This window comes from Eubalaena glacialis, chromosome 5 (assembly GCF_028564815.1).
Source record: "Eubalaena glacialis isolate mEubGla1 chromosome 5, mEubGla1.1.hap2.+ XY, whole genome shotgun sequence".
Taxonomy (NCBI): domain Eukaryota; kingdom Metazoa; phylum Chordata; class Mammalia; order Artiodactyla; family Balaenidae; genus Eubalaena; species Eubalaena glacialis.
Genome location: NC_083720.1, coordinates 26,344,257 through 26,357,171, shown reverse-complemented (window position 1 = coordinate 26,357,171; position 12,915 = coordinate 26,344,257). Strand labels below are relative to the sequence as shown.

General features: G+C 37.2%; 1 protein-coding gene across 3 annotated transcripts in view; it reads left to right on the top strand.

The window, feature by feature from the left end:
- UGT8 (UDP glycosyltransferase 8) overlaps positions 1-12,915 on the top strand; it is an 83,473-nt gene that overhangs the window by 16,303 nt on the left and 54,255 nt on the right. For 2 of the 3 annotated variants that reach the window (XM_061191135.1, XM_061191136.1), the window contains exons 2-3: positions 8,001-8,029; positions 9,220-10,043. In XM_061191135.1, the coding sequence (XP_061047118.1) occupies positions 9,222-10,043 (822 nt within the window). In that variant the 5' untranslated portion in view covers positions 8,001-8,029; positions 9,220-9,221. The remainder of the gene's footprint in view (positions 1-8,000; positions 8,030-9,219; positions 10,044-12,915) is intronic. The other variant, XM_061191137.1, reaches the window with a different exon arrangement.

The following is a 12,915-nucleotide window of genomic DNA, read 5'->3' as shown; positions in this document are numbered from 1 at the left end:
CTCGCAGATGATGGTTACAGTGGGCAGAAGCAGGCAGAGCTGATATTCTGGTTCCACAGTGTCAGGTGTCTTTGTTGTTACACCTTTCCTGGTTTGTACTTCTGTCTCGTGGTCCAGGATGTTAATCATTACCACGTCCTCATTCCAGCCAGCAGGAAGGTGAAAAGTGAAATCTCTAAGTGTATAAATTAGAATTGCACCTATCACTATGCTTCCATCCCATGCCCATTTACTAGAACTTACTCACAGTGGCTAAAACTAACCCCTAGAGAGGTTGGGAAATGTCGTCGTTAGTCTTTTTGGCTATGAGCCAGGCTAAAGTAGAGGATTCCATTACTAGAAAAGAGAAGGAAAATATATGCCACAGCTCTCTCTTATATGCCCATACATGGCATCCAACAAATTCCAGTTTCCTTTCATATTCTAATTGTTATTTAATAAGTGGTAATTTTCTTGGCCATTCACAACATTGCTGTGAATGTGTAGGAAGTTAACAAATAAGATGAAAAAAGACCCCTAGACTTAAGGAAAAGCTGTAATGAATCTGTGCTTTAACTTGATAACTTTCTCCAACTGCAGTATCCATTACCCCAGAAATTTTCTCCGTGATTGAGATGTGTAACTAACTCCAATGCCTCAAGCCAACCAAAGCTTTTGATTTAGAATTTTATTCAGAAGTAAGGCAATAGATATAATTATAAGTTCATTCATTTAAAATTAAAGGACAAAAACGAGGCCATTAGTGGAGATGCCTGTGGTCCAACTACATATCCTGGTTCAGAATCACAATCGCAGTCGTTCATTCAGTAAATCTTTATTGAGCACTATGTTGTTCGGCAATGGGAATAAAACAGTTGTCAACTTTTACTACAGTTTCTACCCTTGCGGAGCTTAAATTGTGCCAGAGAAAAATAGATTTTTAAAATAAAATTTACATTTATTTAAAAGCACTAGTAATGATGCCCAATTAGTTTTTACTTTGCTGGATTTATTTTAATTTTACTAGATGGCATTTTTCCAAGGCTTTACTTGTAGAAGGTGCTTTGAAGAGAGATGAAATTAGTCAACAATATTTCATATACTACCAAGGTCAACCTGTGGTGGCAGTTGTGACTGATATATTTTCTCTTATGGCAGTCCACATAATACTAAATGCCAAGGAAACTTAAAAGCACAAAGAAATTCAGCTGTTCAGCTTGCTAGACTACATAATCCGCTTTGAGGACTGTCACTCACTTCATTTTTCTAAATAGCCCAATTCACCACGTACAGACATGATCTTAAATTTCCCATTAGCTCTTGTTTTGTTTTTCTTTTAATGCAAAAACACTTTGATTAATTTTTGTTTAAAGTGATAGACTGTGAATCGCTGAGCTGCTGGGACGGTAGGCTGTCAAAACCTAAGTTCTTTCCTTTGGTTTATGTGCTTGTCATTTTTTCTTCCTATATAGTTCATCCTCATGTGTGCTCAGTTCAGAGTTATTAACGATCCAACTTCAAATAGAGAAAACCAGAGAAATGATTCTTTCAAATGGTGGCCAAAGGTGATGCCCCCACTTTTTTAAAAAAAATAAGGAGATGGAAATAGTAAGGTTGCCAGAGGTCTAGTATGGTGTTAGGCTCTGGTGTTTGCGAAAATGGGAGCAATATGGATTCATGAAGTCTATTTGTCATCTTTAAAAATCTCAGTGGTGTGCTGCGGTGTTCCTGTGTTAAATGTTAGCGTATGTGAACCATTGTTGCTTAGGAGCAGGAACAATATATAGCTAATCTGATTTTTTTCTGGTGCTCTTAAGGGTTTACAACCATTTTGGGGGGCCTTGGAGGGATCACTTTGGAAGTGAGTGTTTTGCACATGCAACATTTAGGTACACCCCGATATCCGTGTTGTTTTGCCCCAGTTAATTCACTCTTAAATGTTGAATGGCTTCCATATAGTGAGGGGTGGGCACACTTATTAAACTTGGCATTGTTTCTTGTCTTGAATGCAGGCCTAGGAATAATTTTTATGTAAAGAAGAAAGGGCAGACCGATGTGCAAAATGAAATTTGTTTAGAGTCTTTGCATTGTGGATTTTCTTCAGTATTCTGGCAGTGAGGTACCGTCAAGTAGCAGTAGCATCTCAGAAGCCAAGAGAGAATTTGGAGCAGGTAGGGGATCAGTAGTATTTAGGATGGGAGAGAAGTCCAATCAGATAAGTGCCGGGAAAAAAAGGGCATTTGTGTGAAAGTTAGGAGATATTTAGTGCCCTTGGCAATGAGTGTGCAGGCAGAGTTGTGGGGCAGCCAATGGCAGGCTGTAATCATTTGGAGAGTAAGTAGGGCCCAGCAAACAGAGACTGATGTTTTACGACACTCGACTCCAAAGGGAGAATGAGTGTAAGGCATGATCAAGGGGCATGTAAGTTGAAGGAATGTGTCATAAATATTATATATTTTTGGTAGAAAACTTCAGAAATCTGGAAATATATAAATAGGAAAATAAAACAATATCACTCAATCTGACAATCCAAATTTACTCTTGATAACAGTTTGATATTTACTTTGTTGTCATTATAATCATTTTATGTATGCATATATCGAGTATATGCATGTAAAATTTTGTTTTCTTGCTTTCTTGTTATGTTATAGGCATTTTCTCAGAACTGTTTTGCAAATCATGGTTTTTGATGGTTCTGTGGTTTTCCATTGTAAGATATACCATACTTTGATCAATCCTTTACTGCTGGATTCTTAGTAGTTTCTGCCTGTTTGCTGTCGGAAGTAAATGCAGGGAATGTCTTCGTACATACTTGTTGGTAATTCTGATTCGGGATAGTTTCATAAATGTAAAATAATGTGCCAGTTGTTTTTCAGAACACTCGTGCCGATTTACATTTCCACCAACTGCGTAAGACTGTGCTATGCCTTTGCAAGGACTGAGCCTTATCATTAAAAATGACATCCTTGCTGATTTCATGAAAGAAAAAATCTCGTTTGTTCATTTGTTCAATCATTCAGCAAGTTTTAAGCTCCTTGGACTAACTGGGAGGTTGAGTTCAGACTGCGTGTGGAGGGGTGGCATGCCCAGTGCCACCTGTAGGGCGCACGGGCGAGGAGCCATCTGCCACCTCCCATACGCCAACATTAGGAGGGTTTTAGCCCGAGTTATCAGTTCTCACTGCTCTTTAGGCAGGTTATCCACTTTTTCTAGAGAACTAGTCTTCATTTTTACTTTTGGGGGTAAATGCAGCAGCCCCTGCTTTGCCTCTGCGGGAGTGAAGGGGAGATGTGATGGGTGGGGAACTGGTTCAGTTCCTCTTTAGAGAGCGCCTCCCCTTCATTTCTTGCTCTTCCAGTGTCCTCTCAAGCTCTCAGCCATTCTGGAAGCAGTTTTCATCCCTGCTGCAGGCTTTCCCTCTGTGTGCCTGGGCCATGACTTCCTGCATTCTTTTCTCTCAATAAGCTATTTGTCAAATTTTTGACACAAACAGTGTCACAGCTCCATTCCACTGATGACTGTAGTTTTGCCCATACCTCACCTCCTCATGTCAATTCTCAGAGATATTAGGTATTTATTCCCTTTTATATTCTTTACTATAATTCCAAAGGAGCTTTGGGAGGAAAGGAGTAGAAACACTTGGGTTCAGTCAGCCCTCTCAGACTGGAAACCTCTGCACCAGATGTTTTAAACATTCTAAAAATATTTAATAATTATGTAATAGAATCGAATAATAGTGATTTTTTTCCTTTGCTTTATGCTCAGAATTATCTTTCTCTTTCCAGAGATCATTTAAAGCTCAACACTCTTAACAGCTTTATTAGAAAAAAAATTTTTGACATTATTCTGTCTGATTTACTTTGGGGAAACTCTAAGGTAAAAAAATGTAGTGATTTTGTTTTGCAAATATAAAGCCAGTTTTTAACACTTCATATTGAGTGAGTTGTTCTTTCTTCGTTTACTTGTGGTACTTCCTTCATCTCATATTATGTTCATATTCAAGAAATTCTTACAGGCTACCTACTCTGATCCATTGATTTGAATTAGGATTCTTGGGCTAGTTCCGTAGTGTTTTTATTTTATTTTATTTTTTTATTGAAGTATAGTTGATTTACAATGTGTTAATTTCTGCTATACAGCAAAGTGATTTAGTTCTCTCTCTCTCTCTTTCTATATATATATATGCACATCCTTTTTCATATTCTTTTCCATTATGGTTTATCTCAGAATATTGAATATAGTTCTCTGTGCTATACAGTAGGACCTTGTTGTTTATCCATTCCATATACAATAGCTTACATCTGCTAACTCCAACTTCCCACTCCATCCCTCTCCCACTCCCCCTCCTCCTTGGCAACTCCAAGTCTGTTCTCTGTGTCTGTGAATTTGTTTCTGTTTTGTAAATAGGTTCATTTGTGTCATATTTTAGATTCCACATATAAGTGATATCATATGGTATTTGTCTTTCTCTTTTTGATTTACTTCACTTAGTGTGATGATCTCTAGTTGCATCCGTGTTTCTGCAAATGGCATTATTTCATTCTTTTTTATGGCTGACTAGTATTCCATTGTATATATGCACCACACATATACATAGAGTGTTTTAATTACAAAATGTATTTTAATATTTACCTTTCTGTCCCAAGTCATTACTGTTTCTTTTTCAAAAGTGTATTCTCTCTTCTTGCCTGTTCTAACCAAGAAACATGGCTATAGTTTGGTCAAATTCCAAACAAAACAAAGCCATCCAGTGGAATTTTGAGAGGAATTTATTCAGTCTATTTATAATATGGGAAGGATTGGCTTTTTTAGAATATCGTATTCCATTAAAATAATATAGTATTTCTATACACTTAGTATTATTTGCATGTATATCTTCAGGGAAAGGCTTGCCATACTTAGTATAGCTAAAATATATATATCCTTTTAAATTAATTTTAAAGGTATTTTATGTACTTTATTGTCACTGTGAATGAGATCTTTTTTCATCACATATTATTTTTAAAAAATACTTATCATTATTTTTATTAAGAGAAGAGTAACATGTGTCCAATGTAGAAAAAGTTAAATTAAAATCCCTTATAATTCATACTATCCAGAAAAAACCACTGCCCTTTGGTGTTTAGCATTCCTATGTATATATACATATATATCTTTTACAGAGTGCTACATGCTATAAGCATGTTTAGTAACCTAATCTTGAACATCTTTCCGTGCCATTAAATGTTCTTTTACAGGGTTGTTTCGGGGCTGCATTGTATGCATGAACAATTTATTTAACCAGTCTCCAATTGTTGGGAATCTAACATATCTCTAAATGTTTGCAATTAGTAACAGTCTTCTCCTGCCCTAAATAATGGCTTCATGAAAATGCTTATAGAAGTTAAATGTCTATTATGTATCTTGCAGGCTGTTTTTCTAGGATATCATTTTTCATTTACTTTTGTTTATAGTGCGTTTAATACATCCACATCCTTTTTTTTATCATCTAGTTTATTTTCTTTTCATTATTTTTTTTTAGGTTGCTTTAAAATTTTTTCTTAAACTAGTAAACTTTACTTTTTAGAGCAGTTCTAAGTTCACAGCAAAATTGAGCAGAAAATGCATAGAGTTTCCATATCCTCCCTCCCCCTGCACATGCACACCTCCCTCCGCTATCAACATCTTGCACCACAGGTACATTTGTTTTGATCAATGAATGTTGGCACATCGTTATCTCCCAAAGCCCATACTTTACAGGGTTCATTCTTGGTGTTGTATAGTCTGTGGGTTTGGGTAAATGTATAATGACATGTATCCACCATTGTAACATCTTACAGAACGGTTTCACTGCCCTAAAAATCCTCTGTGCTTCACATATTCATCCCTCCCTCCCTTGCAACCCTTGGCAACCACCAATCTCTTTAGAGATTGCCTAAATCTCCATAGAGATTTGCCTTTGCCAGAAGGTTATGTAATTGGAATCATACAGTATGTAGCATTTTCAGATTGGCTTCTTTCATTTAATAAATATACATTTTAATTTCCTCCCTGCCTTTTCATGGCTTCATAGCTTATTTCTTTTTTAGTGCTGAGTAATATTCCATTATATAGGGGAACCACAGTTTATTTATTCACTTCACCTAAGGTGGTGTACTTGGTTACTCCCAAGTTTTGGCAATTGTAAGTAAAGCTGTTATAAACATTCCTGTGTAGGTTTTTGTGCAGACATCTGTTTTCATCTCCTTTGTGTAAATACCAAGGAGCACAATTGCTGGATCATATGGTAAGAGTATGTTTAGTTTTGTAAGAAACGGCCAATTTGTCTTCCAAAGACTGTTTTGCATCCCCACCAGCAATGTATGAAAGTTCCTGTTGCTCCACATCCTCTCCAGTATTTGGTGTTGTCAGTGGATTTTGGCCGTTTTAATAGATGTGTAGTGGTTTCTCATTATTGTTTTAATTTGCATTTTCCTAATGACATATGGTATGGAACATCTTCTCTTATGTTTATTTGCCATCTGTATTTTCTTTGGTGAGGTGTCTACTAAGGTCTTTGGCCCCTTTTTAAATCAGGTTGCTTGTTTTCTTATTGTTGAGTTTTAAGAGTTCCTTCCTTACGTATGTTGGATAACAGTCCTTTTTTCAAATATGTCTTTTGTAAATATTTCTCCCAGTCTATTGCTTATCTTCTCATTCTCTTGACCTTATCTTTCTCAGAGGAGAAATTTTAATATTAATGAAGTCCAGCTTATCAGTAGACACATTCTGATACTTCCGGACTAGCAAGAATCTCACCGTTTGTTGGTACTTGCGTTAGTCATTCTGTTATCCATGAAAGTGATAGTTCTGAGATTAAAGTGCTGTTGTAATCCTTCATAATGGACTTTGTATTTGAACAGCGAATAACACGCTTGTGCAAATGATGCTTCTTTGTTGGTGATCAGTCTTTTTTCATGAAGACATATGGAGGCCTAGTAGACATTATTTTTAGAAGATTTTATCGCATGAATATTGGTATTTCTGAATAGTTACTTTTAGAATTTTTATGTACAGAATCTATGTACTTTTTCTAACCTTATTTTGGTACAGTAGCCACTAGTAGTAATTTAAAATCAGTTCCTCAGTCACACTAATCACATTTTAGCTGCTCCCTAGAGGCTACCATATTGGACAGTAAGGAGATAGAATATTTTCATCATCACAGATCGTTCTATTAGATAGTGCTGTTCTAGAATGTAAGCAATTGTGCATTAAATCGTCATTTTGTGCGATTTCTTTTTACTTTGCAGTAGTTACTAAAATAAAATAAAAGGAAAAAAATAAGAAACATGGTAAAAGGATTTGTTTCCCTACTATTATTTTTTGTTTTCTTTCTTAGTGATTTATGATAAAGTAATAGTTTTAACTGCAGCTGAAGGAACTGAGTCTGCTCAGCTAAATGCAAAACACAGTCAGCAGAGCAGTTGCCTACCATTGGTCCATCATCCTGCATGTCTTCTTGGACATGCATGTAGTAACAGGCACTATTAATCACAGCAGTGGACAGTTCTGCTGTAATAGCTGTTTCTACATAAATCTCACTCCTAAAATTAATAACATGTCTACTTAAAATTCCTAATTTTTCCTCCTTGGCATGGGAAGGAGGCTACACTAGGGAGACACATTGGAGAGACAACACAGGAGAATAAAGACCTGGAAAGTTTTCTCCAAGATTGGCTACTTAATTTTCTTCCTTCAGTGACCTTGTAATTATAGAATAAACTTACTTTATTGCTACGTAAACAGTGTTTTCTCCAAGTTTATTTTTTTAAAGCCCTCACGTTAATTCAAGCAACATTTAGCATAGACGTTTATATGTTTATAAAGCATATTACTTCTGTTTACTCTTAATGATGTAGTATCATTTAGAAATGGTTTCAAAATTTCCTTGTAATGAGAGAGGGAAAAAGCACCTGGAAATATTTATAGTTTAATCTTGGTATTGGAAGAATCTATCATTGCCTGCTATTGATTTCTTCTTTTTTTTTTTTTTTTTTTAGGTTGCTTGCAGTGTTTGAATGTTGAGAAGGTATAGTTGTTTAAACTGCATTTACGTGGTGGGAATTTGCACAAGCAGGATGATTAATATATGATAATGAGTAAAAATAGATATTGATTTGGTGATTGCATATAAATCTATTTTGAGTTGTTCCTTGAAGTAAAAGTGTCCAATTCTCATGGGTAACTATTGTTCAGATCTTTCCCTATTTGGAGGCTAATTTAGAGTCTAAGTAAAACTTATTTTGGATAGGTAGGGGGAGTTTGCACACTCTGTGGCCCCCATAGGTATTATTTCTAAAAAATGATAGAGGATGAATCTAACTATTGTATATACTCTGTTAACACAAAAGAATAGAAGAAGCATTAGCCATCAAGGATACAGCCATCATCTGACTTGCCCTTTGCACCTGAGTTACAGGTACAACACAGGAAGTGTAGTCAAGGACATAGTCACTCATCAGTCACTTCTTTCACAAACATTTACTGAGATCCAGTTAACTTTCTTGAACTTTTCTATTAAAAGTTTCTCTTCTAGATAATGCCCTGAAATGAATCAGCAAATTGATATAAATTACATAAACACAGTCTGCCAGGATACTTAAGGGTATTTAGATAAAGGAGAAAGTCACATTCAAGGTTATTTTTTCCTGTGGAAAAATGTATTTTCTATAGAATTACTACTTAAAATAGTTATTTTCTAAAACATAATCTTTCTCTGGTGTGCTTTAGTCATAACTGGGAATGTTACTGCTGTGATAAAATGATTTAAAAAGAGACATACATGCTGATATACCTGGAAATAAAAAGTCTTGGCTCTTCTTCCTGGGATTAACATTGATGTTCAATTAAAAGATAAAATGTTTCATAGATACCTCATAGCTATTATTCAAAGAAGAGAGATCTTCTGTCATTCAATCTTATAGGTTTCATTTCAAATTAAAAAAAAATTATTTCTCCATTATTGATGCAATTGTGTGTTCCAAAACTGATACATTTTAAATATATTTCAGTTTATGCCAGTTTTGCTGTCAATTCTATACTTTAAAAAATACCTTTCAAAAATAAAGAGGCAACTAGAACAAACATTGGGATAATTTTTAGACGTGATCCTTAGGCAAAGTACTGGATCATCAGATACTTTGAAAAAGTGTCTTTGTGGTTGTTTTGAATGGTAAGGGTTGCATTCTATTTTCAGTAGTTTTCTGGTTGTCATTTCAGCTATGAAGTCTTACACTCTGTATCTCATGCTCCTGTGGAGTGCTGTTGGGATAGCGAAGGCCGCCAAAATCATCATCGTGCCGCCAATTATGTTCGAAAGCCATATGTACATTTTCAAGACACTAGCCTCTGCCTTGCACGAGAGTGGGCACCACACAGTGTTCCTCCTCTCTGAAGGCAGAGACATCACGCCATCTAATCATTACAGCCTCCAGCGCTACCCAGGGATCTTTAACAGTACCACCTCGGATGCTTTCCTGCAGTCCAAAATGCGGAATATTTTCTCTGGGAGATTGACAGCAATCGAACTGTTTGACATACTGGATCACTATACCAAGAACTGTGATATGATGGTTGGCAACCGTGCCCTGATTCAGGGTCTAAAAAAGGAAAAGTTTGACCTGCTGCTGGTGGACCCTAATGACATGTGTGGATTTCTGATAGCTCATCTTTTAGGGGTTAAATATGCTGTATTTTCAACTGGCCTTTGGTATCCTGCTGAAGTGGGTGCTCCTGCCCCATTAGCTTACGTCCCGGAGTTTAACTCACTCCTCACAGACCACATGAACCTGCTGCAAAAGATGAAAAACACCGGCGTTTACCTCATTTCCAGATTAGGGGTCAGCTTTCTGGTTCTTCCCAAATATGAAAGGATAATGCAGAAGTACAACCTGCTGCCGGAGAAGTCCATGTATGACTTGGTCCATGGGTCCAGCCTGTGGATGCTGTGTACAGATGTAGCACTGGAGTTTCCGAGACCCACTCTGCCTAATGTTGTTTATGTAGGAGGGATCCTCACCAAACCGGCCAGCCCACTACCAGAAGTAAGGTTTGCTGAGCTCCTTGGGAATCTTTTCTAAATATAAATGTCAATTTGTCAGCTTTGAGTTTTAGAAGAGATAAGAGTTGGGCATTGTCGGGTAACAAATGCTATTCTAAAAAGTGGTTAAGACACAGAGCCTACCAAGGTCCCTTTATCTGTGGGTGCCTCACTCCCCTGGAACGCATTCCTACGTCGGAGGAGCATTTCGGTAATCCCGAGAGGCCACTCTGCCATATGGTCAGTAGACTGGAAAGTAGAGTTTTGATTAAGTTATAACTGTAGTATAACAGAGAATGTAGTTAGATAGTTCGTTTTAATGAGTGTAAGTGATTTTGCTTTTAATTAAACACAGAGATCCTTCTCATCTCCCCCCGAAGCACAAACACAGTTGTCTGCATCTCGGTTAGGTCCCGTGAACTCAAATAAGTAGGATGACATGAATAGTGGTTCTTCTTTCAGCCGTCCTGGCCACTAGAAAGTTTATGTCCAACATTGAAAATGAGGTAGTAACTTCCATTAGCCTAGGAAGCTAACTAATTTTAAGTTAGTAAGCAAATGTAACTGTTTAAAGAAATCATGCCCCATTGTGATTTCATTTCAAAGATGGAATTAATTATGTTTTAACAAAACCCTTCTACTCTGAGTCAAACCTGAATTCTTTTTGCTGGCTGAGCTGTCAACACATACCCTTGTGTTCTGTTCTCCATCCTAGTTTATTTTTTATTAGGTATCTCAAACTGGCAGAAGCCATATTGCGTATCGGTTGTTGTAGGGGATTTTCTAACCTCAGGTTGACTCTGGATTTAATCTCAACATCTAATGGCATTTACCAGAAGTGTAGGGCCTGTTCTTTGATTTTTGCCATTGCAACCCTTTCTACTCTTAAAATTCTTAAAGTAGCCACTCACAACAACTGTTAATTGTTCATCCCTAACTCTGGTCACTACATTTAAGAAAAAATCTGCCAGGGCCTTGATGAAGAGTAAATCTAGTTTTTCTCCTATAGGTATCAGGTAAGCACAATCACTAGGCAGAATTTTCTCATGGGGAAATAAGGTGATTGGACATGAAGAAATAGAACTTGCCAGATCTTTGGCCCATAAACCCTAGATGCCGCTGGTAGAGGCTGTGAGAGTGAGCTCAGGCCTTCTCTCTGACGCCAGCTGTGAAGGATAGGGGTTAGTCTCAGCATGTCTCAGCCATTTGTGAATTTACTTAAGCCCACTTTGAATCCCAGATAGTCTCTGCCAGAGTCACTGTGTGATGTATTATCCCTTTCCTAAAGGTAACTAAAATCAAACTTCAGAAGCAGCTTCCAAGAGACCTGGAAGCAAGTCTGTCTCTACTTTAACTGAGTCATTCGTAATGTCAGGCAGATCAACCGTACTCCCTGAAATCTTCATCTTTTCCCAACCAGGGTACTGCCCTTCTGCTTGCTCCTTTGGGTTTTTGTTCGAATGCTATCTCCCTTCTTCAGGTTGAAGAAGGAACCAATGATAAGGAATCTTCTGATTGCCTTTTTTTTTTCTTCCATCCCTGTACATTTTTCTTGAGTTGCAGCAGCTTGAACTATATAAGTACAGAATACTATTGTACGCTTAGTCAAATAGCATGGGTCCTTATGCCTGTTAGTTTCACTATGGTAGTCCCCCCTTATCTGCAGCTTCAGTCATCCTCGGTCACCCACGGTCTGAAAATATTAAAATTCCATAAATAAGCAATTCATAAGTTTTAAATTGCACATCATTTTGAGTAGCGAAGCTTGATGAAATCTCACGTAGTCTAGCTCTGTCCTGCCCAGAATCCCCAGCCATCCACATGGTCTGCTCCTGACATCCAGCCATTGCCGTCGTAATGGCTCCATGATCCAGCATCGCGTGGAGCAGATGATCCTCCTTCTGATGTATCATCAGAAGGCCAACAGTAGCCTAACTCTATGTCACAGTGCCTACGTCATTCACCTCACTTCACCTGATCACGCAGGCATTTTATCATCTCGTGTCACCACAAGAAGGGTGAGTAGAAGAGCACAATAAGATATTGAGAGAGAGAGAAACCACATTCATATAATTTCTATTACAGTATATTCTGATCTATTTTATATTAGTTATTGTTGTTAATCTCCTACTGTGCCTAATTTATAAGTTAAACTTCATCATAGGTATGGATGTATAGGAAAGAACATGGTATGTATAGGGTTCAGTACTATTCAAGATTTCAAGCACTCACTGGAGGTCTTGGAACGCATACTCTGTGGATAAAGGGGGGGCTACTGTACCTTGTTTTACTTTAAAAGCATCTTTTGTGTGGTTTTTGGAGCCTCATATAAGGTTATTACCCAAAATGTTTTCTGATTTGCCATGATTTCTAGTTTGACACTGGCTTGACCTACTTTGTGGGCTTTCCTGTTCTTTTTTCCTCTTTGGGCTTTTTGTAATGATTCTTTTGAAAATGTGCTCTTTATTTACAATTATTGCTTTAGCTGTGACAGTTAGTTAGGTGTCACACTCAGATACATACACATCTGGCATGTGCGTGTGTTATGTATGTGGACCAGATAAGTATATTATTATCATGGAAAATCTGTTAGGTTATAAGTGTGAAGGGCCTTTTTCACTTCAGTGTGCCATTTACAAAGTTCCTCAATAGGAAGTATTTTGAAGAATGATGTGTCTTATCCTTTCATATATTCCTCACACTAATGAGGCTTTATATGCGTAGGAACACGTGTGTCCCTATTGTGATTTCTCTAGTAGATTTGTCTGATACAGTAAACTGTACCTCAGGTTTCTAAAAGTTAATGAGTTTCTCAAATGCCTGTATTACTTACAGGTCATGGTTGTGACCCTAAAATAATAGAGCCCAGCAAGTGG